This window comes from Chiroxiphia lanceolata, chromosome 20 (genome assembly GCF_009829145.1).
Source record: "Chiroxiphia lanceolata isolate bChiLan1 chromosome 20, bChiLan1.pri, whole genome shotgun sequence".
Taxonomy (NCBI): Eukaryota; Metazoa; Chordata; class Aves; order Passeriformes; family Pipridae; genus Chiroxiphia; species Chiroxiphia lanceolata.
The window spans coordinates 1,645,078-1,662,014 of NC_045656.1; the positions used below are offsets into that span (position 1 = coordinate 1,645,078).

At 45.4% G+C, this 16,937-nt stretch overlaps 1 protein-coding gene across 1 annotated transcript in view; it reads left to right on the forward strand.

Annotated features, from left to right (window-relative positions):
• LOC116796521 (autism susceptibility gene 2 protein-like) overlaps window positions 1-10,141 on the forward strand; it is a 402,708-nt gene extending 392,567 nt beyond the window's left edge. The window contains exon 5 of the mRNA XM_032707168.1: window positions 10,058-10,141. Coding sequence (XP_032563059.1) covers window positions 10,058-10,141 — 84 coding nt within the window. The remainder of the gene's footprint in view (window positions 1-10,057) is intronic.
• The last annotated feature ends 6,796 nt before the right edge of the window (window positions 10,142-16,937 follow it).

A 16,937-nucleotide genomic window follows, 5' to 3' on the forward strand; every position in this document is an offset into this window, starting at 1 on the left:
CGCCAAGGATTTGTTTGTTCCAAAATCCTTGTTGATCACACAGTTGTTTACATGTGGAGCCTTGAGCATCCCCAGTGTATCCCATGTGTCTTGCAGAGACTTTCTGATGGGATTAGTGATACAGAGCATCTCAGTTTTAAGGAAAAGGCCCAAAATACCAAATTTAAGACTGAGGGTTTCTGGTTTGTGGCAAAGGCTGAGCGTCTAAAAATTAGGATTGTTGGCAGCTTTTGAAAATGCCAGTATTTACTTATGTGGCTACACCTAGAAATTAAAGAATTCTGCAGGTTTTACCAGGCTGAGGTAACTGGAAGATTCAACTTCTAGTGAACTGTTTCCTGTCATTATGGCTGGTGTTCAGAAATTCAGTGTGTGGAGCTGACATGTTTGACTCCTGCGATGGCATTAAGCAAATATTTTTTCAAGTTGGGCACAATGATGCCAGGTTTATGTGTGCAGAAGCTAAAACCTTAATAACCAAGGTCTTTCACCTTGGGCACCTTTTTAGAGTAAAGCTCTGTTGGCTTTAAACTGAAAGAGAGTAGGTTTAGATGAGATATTAGGAACAATTTATTGGCTGTGAGGGTAGTGAGGCCTTGGCACAGGTGAAGCTGTCAATGCCCCGTTCCTGGAAGTGTCCAAGGCCAGGTTGGACGGGGCTTGGAGCAACCTGGGCTAGTGGAAGGTGTCCCTGCCCATGGCAGGGGGTGGAACAAGATGGTCTTTAAGGTCCCTTCCAACCCAAACCATTCATCGATTCTGTGATTCTAGTAATATTCACTGGTTGTTCCTGTGATTCTGCATTGGATATTGTTAAGAGCTAAGCATTCATACTTTTGTTATAAGGGTGGGAGGCCTGTTCCTCTTTTCTAACAGTCACCTGAAAGTCTTTTGAGGATGATGGAAAGTTGTCCCACACAGACATATAGGAAAATTAAAAATCCAACCAACCAAAAAACTGAGTTGTCTAAAGTTGTTTTGCTTTGGTTTGACTTTGAATGCTTTTTAGCCACAAAACCTTTCCAAACAACCAAAATAGACTGAATGGGTCCAGCAAATTTTCTGCTGAGGTCTTTCACTTTAATCAGCAGGTAGGGGATAGGACACATCCAACCTACTTGCCCTTCAGCCCCTTCTCCCCCTTTTCTGCTGCCTCCAGCAGTAGGAGATGGGCCCAATTTCCTGCCTCTTTATCCTCACTTGTGATTCTTCAAGACCTGTAGAAACATAAGGCCCCACTGTATCCAGTGCTATTTAGGAAAGATAATTACTGTACCCAGACAGCTTACAGGCTCTGTAAGATGTGATATTCCATTCATTTATTACAGAGAGACACCCACTAGTGAAGGTGTCTGGAGTACTGAGAGCTGTGATACCGCCTGTTACCTCCAACTCAACACCATCCCTCAGCTGAATTTTGTCTTTCACTGAGGGGAAAAACATAGGAAACAGCTGTTCTAGGTTGAATTAATGCAATAGTGGTTTATTTTCCTTTATTGCTTCAGTTTGAGTTCTTTCATTTTGAGGACCTTGTTTATTTGCTTAGTTTTTGTGCAGACAGCTCTCACATAATACAGTCCTGATGATTTTAAGTATTTTGCCTGTATTTTAAATAGGAAATGGAAGTGTTTCCCTTCCTCTTTACAACAGATAATCAAGCTAGAAATTTTAGTAGATAATCAGATGAGTAGTGAGCCAGGATGGGTCTCTGCTTGCCATAAAAAACCTGTGATTTTTCACTTCTCTGTGCTTATTTATTGTTATGAAAAATAATTATGTAAAAATACCTTAAACCACCACTGTAGTTAAAGCCTGACCATACGAATATTCCTTATTTTCTTTTAAAATGCCTGATATTGTCTTCCACTGCTGCAGTGTAGCTGCTGTCAGGCAGTGATGAGAGGGATCCTCAGGGGCACTGGACTTTCTGTCCCTGCTTTCTGTGGGATCAGGGCGCTGCCTCGACGTGTCCTCCTGGCACAGTGACCCTGAAAACTGCAGGGCAGAGGAGGAGAAGGCTGTTGCTATTGCCTTTCATTTCCCCTCAGACCTCCAGTTTTCAGAGAGAATCCTACTTGGGAGCTGATTTTGCAAAATCAAAGCCCTTCCAAAGAGGGCTGGCTGTGCCCTTGTAGCCTTTTGTGCCCTACAGCTCTTGCACCCCCTCTGAGGCAGCCTCAAGATGATCTTAGTTGTTGTTTTCACATACAATCAATGCAGTTCTAGTCTGCTGCTTTCAGGACTTGTAGAAACAGAAAATAATTCAGGTTGAAGGGACCTCAGGCAGTCTCCAGCCTGACCCCCTGCTCAGGCAGGGCTGGCTCTGAGATCAGACCAGGCTTCTTGGGGCTTCATCCTCTCAGGGCTCAAAAGCCATTGCTCCCCTGGGTGTCCCAGGCCAGGACCCCGTTCTCCCCTCTGCAGCCAGCACAAGGCTGGACTGTGTCAGCTCAGCTCCTGTCCCCCCAGGGGCTCTGGCACCAGCCTTTGGCGTGGCAAGGGTCATTCCTTCTCTGGGAAGGCTTGTGAAGATCTTCGCCCTCACTTCATCATTTGACATTCCAGATAACTTCAGAATTGTTGGTTTGGTTTCTTTTTTTTTTTGGGGGGGGGGGGGAGAAAGTTTATGTTTTCCTTTCTGTGGATGAATCTAAGAGATCTCCCCCTGCACCCGGCCCCAGGGCAAGGTAATACCTGCCTTCAGTGCCAAATGAGAGAGGCAGCTCAGCTCCAGCCCTGCCTGGGCTCCTCAGCGAGCAGGACTCTGTCCCCAACAGCTGTGCAGGACCTTTTAAATATGACAGTAATACTCCCCTCAAAATCCTCATACTTTTGAACCTCAGCACTTCCAGTCATCAGCAGTTTTAGTGTTTTGAGTCATGTAATCCCTTGGTGATGCTCTGTGGAGAACAGATGCTGTATAACTGGACTTTGGCTGGCTCAGAGTCACCGAAAGGTTGATGGTATAGAACCCAAAAGTGATGGGATTTAGGAGAAAAGGGACTCAGAAGATCATGTTTTGGTGAACAATTCACAGAATTATCTTTTCTGAAGTTGCAGTTCTCTTTCTGTTGCTGGAGACCTGGCCTGTTGCACATGCACTAACAATAGGTTGAGAAGGAAAAGAAAAGGAAAAGGAAAAGGAAAAAAGGGAAGGTTTGGGAAGGGAAGGTTTGGGAAGGGAAGGTTTGGGAAGGTTTGGGAAGGTTTGGGAAGGGAAGGTTTGGGAAGGGAAGGTTTGGGAAGGGAAGGTTTGGGAAGGTTTGGGAAGGGAAGGTTTGGGAAGGTTTGGGAAGGTTTGGGAAGGTTTGGGAAGGTTTGGGAAGGTTTGGGAAGGGAAGGTTTGGGAAGGGAAGGGAAGGTTTGGGAAGGGAAGGGAAGGGAAGGGAAGGGAAGGGAAGGGAAGGTTTGGGAAGGGAAGGGAAGGGAAGGGAAGGGAAGGGAAGGGAAGGTTTGGGAAGGTTTGGGAAGGTTTGGGAAGGGAAGGGAAGGTTTGGGAAGGGAAGGGAAGGTTTGGGAAGGGAAGGGAAGGTTTGGGAAGGGAAGGGAAGGGAAGGGAAGGTTTGGGAAGGGAAGGGAAGGGAAGGGAAGGGAAGGGAAGGTTTGGGAAGGTTTGGGAAGGTTTGGGAAGGGAAGGTTTGGGAAGGTTTGGGAAGGGAAGGTTTGGGAAGGGAAGGTTTGGGAAGGGAAGGGAAGGTTTGGGAAGGTTTGGGAAGGGAAGGTTTGGGAAGGTTTGGGAAGGTTTGGGAAGGGAAGGTTTGGGAAGGGAAGGTTTGGGAAGGGAAGGTTTGGGAAGGGAAGGTTTGGGAAGGGAAGGGAAGGGAAGGGAAGGGAAGGGAAGGGAAGGGAAGGGAAGGGAAGGGAAGGGAAGGGAAGGGAAGGGAAGGGAAGGGAAGGGAAGGTTTGGGAAGGGAAGGGAAGGGAAGGGAAGGGAAGGGAAGGGAAGGGAAGGGAAGGGAAGGGAAGGTTTGGGAAGGGAAGGGAAGGGAAGGGAAGGGAAGGTTTGGGAAGGTTTGGGAAGGGAAGGTTTGGGAAGGGAAGGTTTGGGAAGGGAAGGGAAGGGAAGGGAAGGGAAGGGAAGGGAAGGTTTGGGAAGGGAAGGGAAGGTTTGGGAAGGGAAGGGAAGGTTTGGGAAGGGAAGGTTTGGGAAGGTTTGGGAAGGTTTGGGAAGGGAAGGTTTGGGAAGGTTTGGGAAGGTTTGGGAAGGGAAGGTTTGGGAAGGGAAGGTTTGGGAAGGGAAGGTTTGGGAAGGGAAGGTTTGGGAAGGGAAGGTTTGGGAAGGGAAGGGAAGGTTTGGGAAGGGAAGGGAAGGTTTGGGAAGGGAAGGGAAGGGAAGGGAAGGGAAGGGAAGGTTTGGGAAGGGAAGGTTTGGGAAGGGAAGGGAAGGGAAGGGAAGGGAAGGTTTGGGAAGGGAAGGGAAGGGAAGGGAAGGGAAGGGAAGGGAAGGTTTGGGAAGGGAAGGGAAGGGAAGGGAAGGGAAGGGAAGGTTTGGGAAGGGAAGGGAAGGTTTGGGAAGGTTTGGGAAGGGAAGGTTTGGGAAGGGAAGGGAAGGGAAGGGAAGGTTTGGGAAGGTTTGGGAAGGGAAGGTTTGGGAAGGTTTGGGAAGGTTTGGGAAGGGAAGGGAAGGTTTGGGAAGGTTTGGGAAGGTTTGGGAAGGTTTGGGAAGGGAAGGGAAGGGAAGGGAAGGGAAGGTTTGGGAAGGGAAGGGAAGGGAAGGGAAGGGAAGGGAAGGTTTGGGAAGGGAAGGGAAGGGAAGGGAAGGGAAGGGAAGGGAAGGGAAGGGAAGGGAAGGGAAGGGAAGGGAAGGGAAGGGAAGGGAAGGGAAGGGAAGGGAAGGGAAGGGAAGGTTTGGGAAGGGAAGGTTTGGGAAGGGAAGGTTTGGGAAGGGAAGGGAAGGTTTGGGAAGGGAAGGGAAGGTTTGGGAAGGGAAGGGAAGGTTTGGGAAGGGAAGGGAAGGTTTGGGAAGGGAAGGGAAGGGAAGGGAAGGGAAGGGAAGGTTTGGGAAGGTTTGGGAAGGGAAGGGAAGGGAAGGGAAGGGAAGGGAAGGGAAGGGAAGGGAAGGGAAGGGAAGGGAAGGGAAGGTTTGGGAAGGGAAGGTTTGGGAAGGTTTGGGAAGGTTTGGGAAGGTTTGGGAAGGGAAGGGAAGGTTTGGGAAGGGAAGGGAAGGGAAGGGAAGGGAAGGGAAGGGAAGGTTTGGGAAGGTTTGGGAAGGGAAGGGAAGGGAAGGGAAGGTTTGGGAAGGTTTGGGAAGGGAAGGGAAGGGAAGGGAAGGTTTGGGAAGGGAAGGGAAGGGAAGGGAAGGGAAGGGAAGGGAAGGGAAGGGAAGGGAAGGGAAGGGAAGGGAAGGGAAGGGAAGGGAAGGGAAGGGAAGGGAAGGGAAGGGAAGGGAAGGGAAGGGAAGGGAAGGGAAGGGAAGGGAAGGTTTGGGAAGGGAAGGGAAGGGAAGGGAAGGTTTGGGAAGGGAAGGGAAGGGAAGGGAAGGGAAGGGAAGGGAAGGGAAGGGAAGGGAAGGGAAGGGAAGGGAAGGGAAGGGAAGGGAAGGGAAGGTTTGGGAAGGTTTGGGAAGGGAAGGGAAGGGAAGGAAGGGAAGGGAAGGGGAAAGCAGACCAAATTCTATTAAAATCACTGACATCTTAAGAAAGAGCACTTTTTATTAGGCCTTAGCCTTGCAGGGGTCTGGTAGCATTCATGCCAGCAGGCACCAGTCCAAGCGTATGTTTTTTCTGTCTCTCTGTCCTTCCCAAACACGACGCTGGGAGGGCCCTGGGAGGGGCAGAAGGTGAGGGTGCTGGTGCTCAGCCCTGCCGTCAGTAGGGGGGAGTGAAGGTACGGCGGTGGAGGGGGGCGGGCGGGCTCCCCGTGCCTCGTTAGCCACTTGGATTTTCTGTGGAGGATGGGCGAGGGGAGTGGGAAGAGCTGTGGTCTATTTGGGGAAAAAAAATATCACAGCCTATTAGTTAGGAGCAATGAAATGGAGACAACTTCAGGGACTCCATTAAGTGCAGCGTGTTTAGGCAGCCCCGGTCCCCAGGTGAGCTGTGCTATTCCAGAGGATTGTGTACTGCAAAATAATTGGACTTGGGAAATCAACAGGGCTTCAGTGGCCTCGTGTAGCCTGATACCACGGAAGGAAGAAGGGGGGGAAACATTTCCTTTTTCTTAGTTTTATTTTTTTTCCCTTCCAGTCTAAAGGCTGCAGTGAATACAAAGAGGAAACGTAGTGCTAGATAGATTTACTGTCAATAGTCGTTTGAATAATACAAACAATGGCTATAATTAAATTTCGTTTTGGCAGGGGATTATTTGAAGCATGTCATCATAACACCAGCTTGTAGTATATTATTCTCTTGGCATCCTGGACCTTTCCTGTTCTGTTCACTGAGTAAAAATGATCCAGAATTCAATCAGAAAAGGCTGAATCTGCAGGGATGCCTTTAATGCATTGATATGTCTAGAATCAGATTCTTAAATAAAGCATACCTGCTTATTTTTTAATTTCTTTACTAAAGAAGATAAATTAGAAATGGCAGAACAGGTTGAACTGGAGCCACTTTTTGCACCTAGACCAATTGCTAAATAAAATCCTATTGATCTGTTGGTGTTACTGAAGGGCTACAGTGCACCCATGAATCACAAGTAAGGGCTGTGTCTCTTCTTTCAGGTGAGCAAAGTCATTGTTTAATAGGGTAAAAGTTTTTTCAAACTGAGTCCTAGTGCTCCCAGCAGTGTGTGTGGCAAGGATTCCATTGGCTCCAAACAACACCTTGACTGAAAAGTGATATTTATAAAATGCAACATTGCTAAAATACAAGTTTTGTCTTGTTTTCTGATGTGTGTTAAGAAATGTTGCAAGGCATCAGCATTATTCAGTAAGTATAAGTCATGAAAAATGGTGTGGTGGGTCTGACTCTCACTGATGCTGAGTGTGAATGAGTCCAGCTCCAGTGCTTGCAGGTGTGTGGGAGCCCATCACTCCTTGTTAACAACTGCAAAGGTGAAAAGGAAAATGGATTTGTACCAATGCCTCAGCCCCCCAGCACTCTTACTAAACATTTTAACTGTTCTGCTCCTGATAAGTGCAGAACTTCAGGTATTAATTTGTTCAGTGTAGGCAAGACTTGAGAAAATAATGCACTATTAAGTTAAAAGGCACAATGTAAGGTGCTACTGGATTAAGAATGTGTATGCTGTAGTGTAAGTTAATGGAACAGTAATAGTGAGAAGTGACCTTCTTCCCCTCCAGAAATGGAAAAAAAGCAACACTTAGCAGTAGAAAATAAGATGGGAACCTCTGAGTGTAAGGTCACTGCAACTCCCAGCACATGTGGCCCTGCAGTAATAAAATGCTGTCTGTGGCAAACCAGTCCATCACTCCTTGCTATTAGGGCATAAACAGGATCATATTATATTGCTCAATTCCTCTAATAATAGCTAAGTACTTTATGTGTCTCTTCCTTGAAATACCAGTTGCAAATTAAGAAAACACTTATACAAAATAAAAAAGGAAGATATGATCTTATTCAACAGTGATCTCCCTTTAGCTGAAGCCATTTCTGTGGCATTCTTGCTTAGACCAAGAATGAGGACAAAAACCCCAACCCAAACCAAACAGAAAAAGCCATTCAACATTACATTTCCTGGATGCAGGACTTTTTTTTTTAGACCAGCTAGAAGACAGCAGTAATTACCATACACATTTCCTCATTAAAATATCATTAGTAAAGGCATTGTTCCTTCAAGATGTTGCAAACAAGGTTTATTGCCTTCCATTATGTCACTGGAGTTTACCTGTAGCCAGATGTTGACTGTGAGTTGGAAGATGCGAGGCAGAGTTGTCTGAACCCAGCCTGGCCTTTCTTACAGCAAGAAGCCCATTGCCATTCAGATTGTTTTATCTGCTTGGACAGAGCTGTCACTGTGAGTGGACCCTTGGCTGTAGCTTCTCCTGGAAGACACTTGGTGTCATTGCTCCAAGTAAACTAGTGCTGCCATCATGGACTGACAAGTGTTACAAGCAGTTGTATTTGGTTACTGCATAGTGGATTTGACTTCGTAATCTGTATTTAAACACCAGTTTTTGCAAAGTTACCAAACCCCACGTTTTCCTGATTGGTAAATCAAACTTTAAGGAACCATTACAAGCAACCATTACCTGTGATAACCAAAGTGCTTCAGATTTTCTCTGTGGATAGCAATCTCTGTGCAGATGGCATTGCTTTACCCTCAGTTTGTGTCACCAGAGTATCTGCCCTGTATTGCTCATTGTGCACTGAACGGGCTTTGTGTGATAACCATCCACTGGAGTCACACTTTGCACTGTGATATCAGTATCTCAAAAGGTATTTTAAAAGAGTAAAAAACAACATCTTGGATTTCAAGAGCTGAAAGTGCACTGGCAGCAGTTTCATTTTGCAAGATTCCTGAGCTCTGTCAAATGTCCATGTGGAGGATGAATGACATTGCTTTATAAAATCTCCATCAGAGCCATGGGGGAGGAAACAGTCCCCTGGCACACAAACACAGCAACACTGGGTTTGCTGTACTAGAGACCAAAAGGAATGATTCCATCTGAATCCCAAAGTTTACCAGGATTTGAATTTGAGGTTAACCCAAGGTTGTGATTGGAGACAGCCAGTGTTAGAATTGAAGAAGCAGCTGCAGACAAGGTTCTTGATCAGTTGTGTGTGCTAGAGAGGGGAGTTCCTGACACATGGAATTGCTTTTCTTCTGTTCCCAACAAAACCAGCTCCCTGAGATCTCAGCATGGAGATGCTGGCTGTGAGAAGTATTGAATCAGTTCTTCCTTCCCTTTTCTCCTCCCTAATAACTCTTCTTGCTGATGCAGCAGACTTCCAAGCAAACTTTCTGAGCTACCTTGTTACTCAAATGAAAGTACTTTCCTACTGTGATTAGCATCTGTTTATGGGATGGGTTCTGTTTTTCATAATTAAATCCTGAGCAGAAATGCAAAGTCTGCTGTGTAAAAGGATAATGAATCTTTATTGCACCAGTGCAAATCAGATTTGTGCAAAAGGCTCTTTGAAAACAGTAATAAGCCAAGACATGTATTAAGTCCCCAAGATAAGGTTCTTGCTTCTATATTTGCCTTTTATAAATGGAAATTGTGACTACCCAGTGGATTTCACGTGACCTTTCTGTCACTAAAAGAGATTTTAGCCTTGACCTTAGGCTTAGTACATGCCAACCCCACCTTCCTCATGGCCAAGCCTCTAAAAAAATACATATTTTAAGGAGCAGAAGTAGGGATGGGCTTTGTCTGTTTTCTTTGTGTGTCTTCAGTAGCAGTGAGAAGTGGGGAGGAAGGGAGGCACTTGAAAGGTCTGAGATACGATCTAATCAGCCATCCCAATGTCCATTTAGCACGAGCTGTAACATTTTAAGGATCTCCTGGCCACTCTCTCAGAAGGGAAGGCTCATGTCATCCCTTGTATTTTCCCATTGTACACATCATTTCCTGGCGAATGCAGGATTTATTCCCCAGCTAAACCCTTCTTGACAGGTTTGTTATCTGTTCACCCGGTCGGCAAGCCCCTGAGAGGCAGAGCAGGGCTGTTAGCAGAGAGAGAGGAGCAGGAGAGGGGGAGGGAGGAGGGAGGAAGAAAGAGGACTGGGAAGCAGGGCAAGGAAATGTCAAGCGAGCTGCCAAGGATGGATATTATAGCTGCTGGGGACCTCAGAGAGTATCATGTGTCTTTTGTGTCTATTTTACAGTCAGTGCTTCATGTAAGATGGCAGTCTCGCCTGGACTGTGCTTAGTATTGATTTACTTCCAGGCAAGGCACAGACCATTTTAGGAGTACGTGGGAGACTAGAAAAAAAATCCTCCCACCCCACCCTGTTCCAGCCTTCATTTTTTTCTATAAACAAACACATTTCAAGTAGTTTCTATTAAGTTCACTCTCCACCTTATTTTTTCCTTTTTTTTTTTAAATTAGCAACTTGATCAGAGGCTTCTCAATGCCAGTAGATACCTAGAAAGCAATGTGGGTTATTGTCTTGTATACAGACTGCAAACTGTGGTCTTTCTGGCTTTTAGAGAAAGAGCCAGATCTCCTTCAACACAACCCCTGCTCCTGGATCACAGCTACTAAGAAGTAGCTGGAAGGTGCAAGCATGCTGAATTGGAGAACCTGGTTTGTTTTTTTGTTGTTGTTGTTTTTTTTTTTAATCTACACATAATATATAGCCCTTATTATTTCCCTTCTGTTGTTTTCTGCAGTTGCTGCTCAGCACTGGGAGCAGTATGTTGGATGGGAAGCAGCCGTATGGCTGTCTGAGCACTCAGCAGCTGCTCTGCTCTCCGAGAGCCTTGGGCTGGGTGTGCTTCCCCCTGGCAGCTTCCGTGCTCCTGGGCTTCAGCAGCCCAGCTCGAGTGGATTTTTGCATTTAAGATCCTGCTTAGGCTCCTGCTTCTGTCTCCCTGTGGTTCTGCACCTCCAGGCTGCAGCTCCAGGAGGGGCTGCTGGAAGATTTCAGTGTTCATGAGGCTGAGCAGGGTCAGAGCCTGCAGTCACTCCGTGCTGGGTTGCAGTGGAGGCTTGTAATGCTGATCACCAGGGGCAGCTGCTGATGGTTTTTCACCCAAATAAATAGAAGTATTGGTGCCTGTATCACATTTGTGCTTGTTTGGTATTTGGAGATGAAAACAAGTTAAAGGCTTCTAATTTTCAGGCTTACCAAAGTTGTCATGGTTTTTTTGGGTTCTGAATTTAAGCAGGATTATTTTATCAAAGAGGGACTTGTGCATGGTAATGGGTTTTTTTTCAGGCTATATTGAACACTGAGCCTTCTCAGGGTGCCTCAGCCTTGGATGGCTCAGCTCTCTGGGAGCAGGGGAGTAGGAGTTTGACAGGCAGCCCAGGGGATCCACACGCAGGGGACAGAGCGAGCCGGGCTGTGAGCTCCATATGCTGTTTGAAAAGTCTGTGTGGAGGAGGATAGTGCTGGGACAAGATTGGGGGTGTCCAGGGAAATGATGGGGAAAGAATCTGCAAATCTACCTTATTTCCTTGCCTCTGGTGCCAGGGTGGGTGTGGAGCTACCAGGCTGGAGGGCTGCATTTCCCACCTCCCACCATTCCCCCACGTACCATGGAGCAGGGAGGGGACAGGTTGCTTTCCAGTTGTGCTGCTGGAAGCACAGAGAAGTGAAATCAATTTCTGCTGGCAAAGAATATTGACAATTTTAATAGAAGATCATTATAAGAGGGAAATATTCTGTTTTGAAGGTAGAGACCAAGCAAAAATGTTCAAAGCGTTTCACATATGGTAATTAATTTAGCCAGGCAATGCTTTTTTAATGAAGTCATGCAACAAGTCAGTGGCAAAACCTGGGAATAAATAGAGTTCTGAGCTTTCTCCTTAGATCTATAAGAAACCACAACACATTTCTCCACTCAAAAATTCCATTGGAGGGACACAGTATGAGGAGTTAATACAATATAGAGACGTTAGTGAAACGCTCGAATTGCACTGTATTAGAGCACCACGCATCCTTCTCGTTCCCTTTTTAGAAGCAAGAACAATTTGTTTCAAAGTCTCATTATTTCTAACTGGCTGCCTCATTAGGCAAGTACTGTGACGGCAGCAGAGTCTGTGATTATAAACACCAGGACAATATGTTACTGTGTTTGTAACTCCACAGATAGAGGAGAAAGAAATGTTTTTCCACCCTTCTGTGTCTAGTCAAGGGTTTTTTTTCCTCCTCCCTTCCCTCAATCCCTCCCAAGCTAATTCTAATAGTAAAGCATGTCACTTATAATCTGCTAATTAAATCATTTCACTCCATTTTATATAATTTTTAATTTAGCATTCATTTTCAACTTAGCTTTTGGCTTCATTTACTGATAATAAACAGCATTGCACACAACACATGTTCCTCAAAACAGTCATTCACACACATACAGATGCCAGTAATTTTGCCAGTATGCCATGCGTATAAATATTAAATATAACATCCCACCCTCATTTTACCCGTGATTGAATGTGCATGTTGCTGTTTCGCTGTACAGTGCACTGCAATAAGGGAAAACATGATAAATTTGGATGAAGAGTCTTCAGTGCCCTGTCATTCACCAGCCCTGGACCCCAGGAAATGTGCTGGGTGGGCTGTGTGGCACTGGCACTTTGGCAGCTCTGCCCACGCTGAAGAACAGGATTTGACCTGACGCTTGGCCCTACACAGGACAACTGGCCCTACACAGGACAACAATCCCCAACAATCCCACCATGTGCCTCTTGGGACTGTCATGTGTAGGGCTAGGATTGGACTTTGAAGGACTTCTGACCATTAGGAGGTGGATTGATGCCCCAAAGTGAAGGGATGACATTCACGATACCAACCTTTGTCTGCTGGAGGCCAGGAGGTCACATCAGAGCTGGCATCCCAGTGACAGTCCAGTGCACTGAGCTTAGCAGCAGGTTCAGTTCTGGAGTTTGATCATGCCCAGCTCAAATCAAGCATGGATTTTAAAAGCTTATGTAATCTGAAAAACCAGGTTCAAATTCTATATACCTTCCTTTGGGACCTCTCTTACAACACCCCGATACTTTAAAGTTTCTTTAGAGGCATGAATACTGAGAATATTTGGAAGTTAAGCACTGCTGTCCAGAGACGAGCAGCCAGCACTAGGAAACTGGATTATTTTCTTTGTTGAATGTCATCATTCCTCCTGACATTGTAGTACCTTTTCACACTGTATGCAATGCACACTAGTGCATGTTGGACATGGCAGAGCAGTGCAGCCTCGTTAGAGCTTTGGTGATCAATATGATTTTGTATTTGATTTGTATGTCACAATAAACCACAAACTGTGCTGCAGCTTGTTGTGTGCCAGTGCAGTGGGAAAGGGACAGAGCTGCTGTGCTGATCAAGACATCAGGCAGTGGGAGATAAAGACAGTGCATTATCTTCTGGTGCTTCAGAATATATGTCAAGGTGTCCAGGGTTTACAAGGTATCCAGTCTTCTGTTTGTAAAGGCAGACAGAAAAAATGTCAAGAGTCACTTAGTAATCGTGTATGGCAGTGCTTTGAAGAGCACTGCAGGGAAGGTAAAGAGGTAAAGCTCCCCCTCATTTATTTGAGCTTGTGAAAATTGCCATTGCTGCTGGATGTGCAGCTCTGAAATGGATTTTCTGTGGCTGCAAGGTCAGTGTGCCTCCCACCACCCCCACCCAGCCAGCGTGGAGCGGGGGAGAAGCGACATCACAGACAAGATGTGCTGCTGGTACTTGCTGTTCTGTTAATTAATCACCACACCACTTTCCATTATTTCCTTTTAATTATAACATTATTTGACCATTCAGATTTGTACTGATTAAACCATCATTTAATTGACAAAGTGTAGGGCAGTGCTAATGTTTCCTGTCAGCTTGAATTACACACGTGGCACCTCGTTCTCTGCTGCCCCAGATGAAAGGGAGAGCGGCCCAGCACCAGACAGCACCAGCACTGTACCCCTGCCACACCCCAGCTGGGAGGGAATAATGGTAGGCATAATTAAAAACTAGGGAAAAACCTGTACATCACAGAAAAAATGGACCTGATGTCATCATCACTTATATTAAAACAGCATCTGCTGCAGAGACTTCCTCTGGAATTCAGGGGAAGAAAATCTATTCAGATTTCCAGGAGCGGTTGGTTGCGTGTTTCCTTGTTCTTTTGCTCGTCATATTATTTTTAAGCAAGTGAAACATTAGCCTGTCTTTCCACAAATCTCTCTTTCTTCTTCTTTTTTTTTCCCCTTCCCTTGTTTTTTCTTTTTTTCCCCTCTCTTTTTAACAGATTTGTTTTCCGCTCAATTAGACTTGTGATCACAAGAACACAAAGTAGTATTTTTCTCCTTCTGGAAAGACTCTTACAGTGTGATGGGCAAATTGTCAGGAATAATTATACCAAATGGTGGAAAAAGAATTGGTGGAAAAGATCTCTCCCTGCTAGTGATACGTTTTATTTAAGACACAGTGAACATCAAGCACATTTGTGACAAGGTGAAACCGGCAAGTGGAGCTTTGCCATGGGTTTATTTTTAATTGCCAGTAAACTAATTAGACAGCACAAAATGTTACATAAACCAGAGATACACACAAACCCTAACAATGTGGACTGTGTTTTTCAATACAGGAACAGATGAATTAGATGTGAGGAAGGATAACACAAGACACTTTAACACACCACCTGTCCTGCCAGAAGGGCTGGACATCGCTGTTTTCGCTGCTGCTGGGTTAGTTTGAAGGGATTTTGGGTTTTTGGTGGTACTCATTCTTCAAATCAAACCGTTCCCTTCAGGACCAGGGAATTTTTAAGACCTCTTTGCTCTGTTTTCAGGTGATCTGACCTTGGCACGGTGTAGTAGAATGTACCCTCAGTGTGAAGGGACATTTGCAGCTGATGAAAGGTATAAAGACCGAATTTTGTCTTTAACCTTCACAATTCAGCTGTGGCTCAGATCTGTAAAGGCGGGGGCATAGGAGCCTAAGGCTTTTAGCAAAAGGTGACATCTCTTGCAGTCCTAAATTTTCTTGGAGGACAGCAAAGGTCAGACTCCTCGGTGGCTGAAATGACTTCTGGAAATAGGAGCTGGGTTTTAGAGCCCTCATGTGTGTTTGAAATTTTTCCACGTAGTTTGAATTTTCAGAAAGCTCCAGTGTGAAGTGCCAGTGATTGGTTGCTTTTAATCTTGCCAGATTTTTTTTTTTTGACGGCTGCATAGTTTGTAAAGTTGAGAGTCTAAGAAAAAATATACTTTGGTGTAAATCCATTTAAGTTGGGGAAGTTAACAGGAATTTGTTGGAGTGGTGGGGTAGTATTTATCCTACCTTTCTCCAAATATAAAAGACCAGATGTTCATTTGCCATAAATGAGTGTAGATTCCCTGAGTTCAGTGGAACTACATTACTTTACACTGCCTTATATTTTCAGAAATAGCAGCATCTTCCATGTGTGGTTTCTATGATCAGCATATCAGTTACAGTGAGACTCCTATTTTTAAGTGACATTAGATTGATTTTAGATTTCTCAACTCGAAGAGTAAATATTTCCCCCACTTGGACTGTCTCACAAAGGAGCCACTCAGTCATCCTAACTCGGTTATTTCTGGCCGTGGTAACATGTCATTGATAGACATTTGGCATTCCCTGTGCAATGGGACATCTGCCTGTCTGCCTGTGTGGGGAATACTGATGGGACACGGAGCATTTCTGGAGTTACAGTGTGGCCCTCCCTGGACTGAGCAGTTTAGTATGGCTATAACAAAGTAGCTGGATATTTTGGGTATCAGCTTTTCCTTTCCTGATGGTCAAAATAAGGTGGGGTTTGCTGATTAATATGCAGTGTATAATAAGTTTTTCAGTGTTAACTGACTTTCTGTTAAAAGCCAGAGAAAATATCATTCCAGGAAACAGAAGAGCAATGGGGGGTTGTGCACTGACTTTGTTCATAACTTTTTAACTGTTTACATTTGTGTAAGCAAGAAACCTGCTTTATTCTACAGATGAAAACCACAAGTAGAACAATCTTTCCTATTCTGTTTGTAGTGACAATTTGAGGGAGCCCTCTAGTTTATTAAATACAGGAAGAAAGACATGGTGTTTGCTAAAAGCTTGGAGAGGGTTATTGATAGTTTATTTCAAAGTGAAATTTTTCATTGAAGTCCAGTTTTTGAACACCTTTTACATAATGATTTTAACAGCAACCTGTTACGGCTTCCCAAAATAGCTTTTAAATGGCAAAAGTATTTATTTGCCACTTACTGTATCAAGGTTTCTACTGAAGAGCAGGTATTTCCTTGCATCAATGCTGAAGCTCAGTAATTTGTGTGGGTTTATCTTTTCTCAGTACCTGGGTTTTCCATGGATTTATGGGCAGTGGATTGGGCAGTCTGACAGCAGACCTCTGTACCAGTTGAGCACAGAGGTTATGAATGCCTTTAATGTATAAAAAGCAGTAAAACCTGCCTGCCTCCTGTGAAAATCCATGAATTGGTTCGGTCTATATATTCAGTTTCCCTTTTATTTGCTAATATATATTTGTTATAAATAGGATGCTTGTTTGCAGCTTCTGCTTATTGGCAGTGTTGGTTTATAGTTGGATTCAATGATCTTCAAGGTCTTTTCCAACCTAAATGATTCACTGCTTCCAAGCCTGTTCTCCTCCCTTGCATTGAATCAGTTGGCTCATTTATGGAAATAGTAAAAAGGCTAAATTCCATGTGTGAAGTAAAGGCTGTGGAGGCCCCCAGGGAAGAGTGTGATGCCACGGATGGGTTCGGTGGAGTGTCAGGACTTCCCTCCAGGAGCTGCTATAGGTTTTCCTGAGTCCCCCCATTAGAGTAAGGCAGTGTCTTACCCATGTGGTGCAGAATCCCTTGGAGTGTTTATCCAAGTACCATCTCTGTGTAGAAGGAAAAGCAAGGCAGACAGGGACTCGTGCAGCTGGCTTTGACCAAGGTAGATGAAACTTGGTAGGCTTGTTGTAGAGTCTCTGGGGAAAGCCCAGCACCAAATAAAACACCTTTCTAATTGTCTCCTGGAGGAGCCCTGTCCCCTCTGGCTGCAGCCAGGCTAAGTCAGCACTGGGGAGTGTTTGTCTTGGAGACAACTCAAACTGTAAAGGAAACCTTTGGTGCAGGAGGAAATTGGGACCCTTAGGACTGGATCCTCTCGTGGGCTGTGCTGGGAGCTTGGCTCAGCCCTGGGTGAGCTGTGGGCAGGGGCTGGGTGAGCTCAGGTGGCAGCAGGGGAAGAGCTTTGAGCTGTTCCTCTGTGCTCACGTGCCGGGGCCTCACTGGAGACAGGGAACATCCTTCCCCGCTGTGCTGGATCAGGGAGACATGGAAATGCCACCCTTTCCCAACCTGGCACAGATGCACAGCTGCATTTTTTTGGGGTTGTCAGTTGTGGATGGGAAGGAAGGCTCT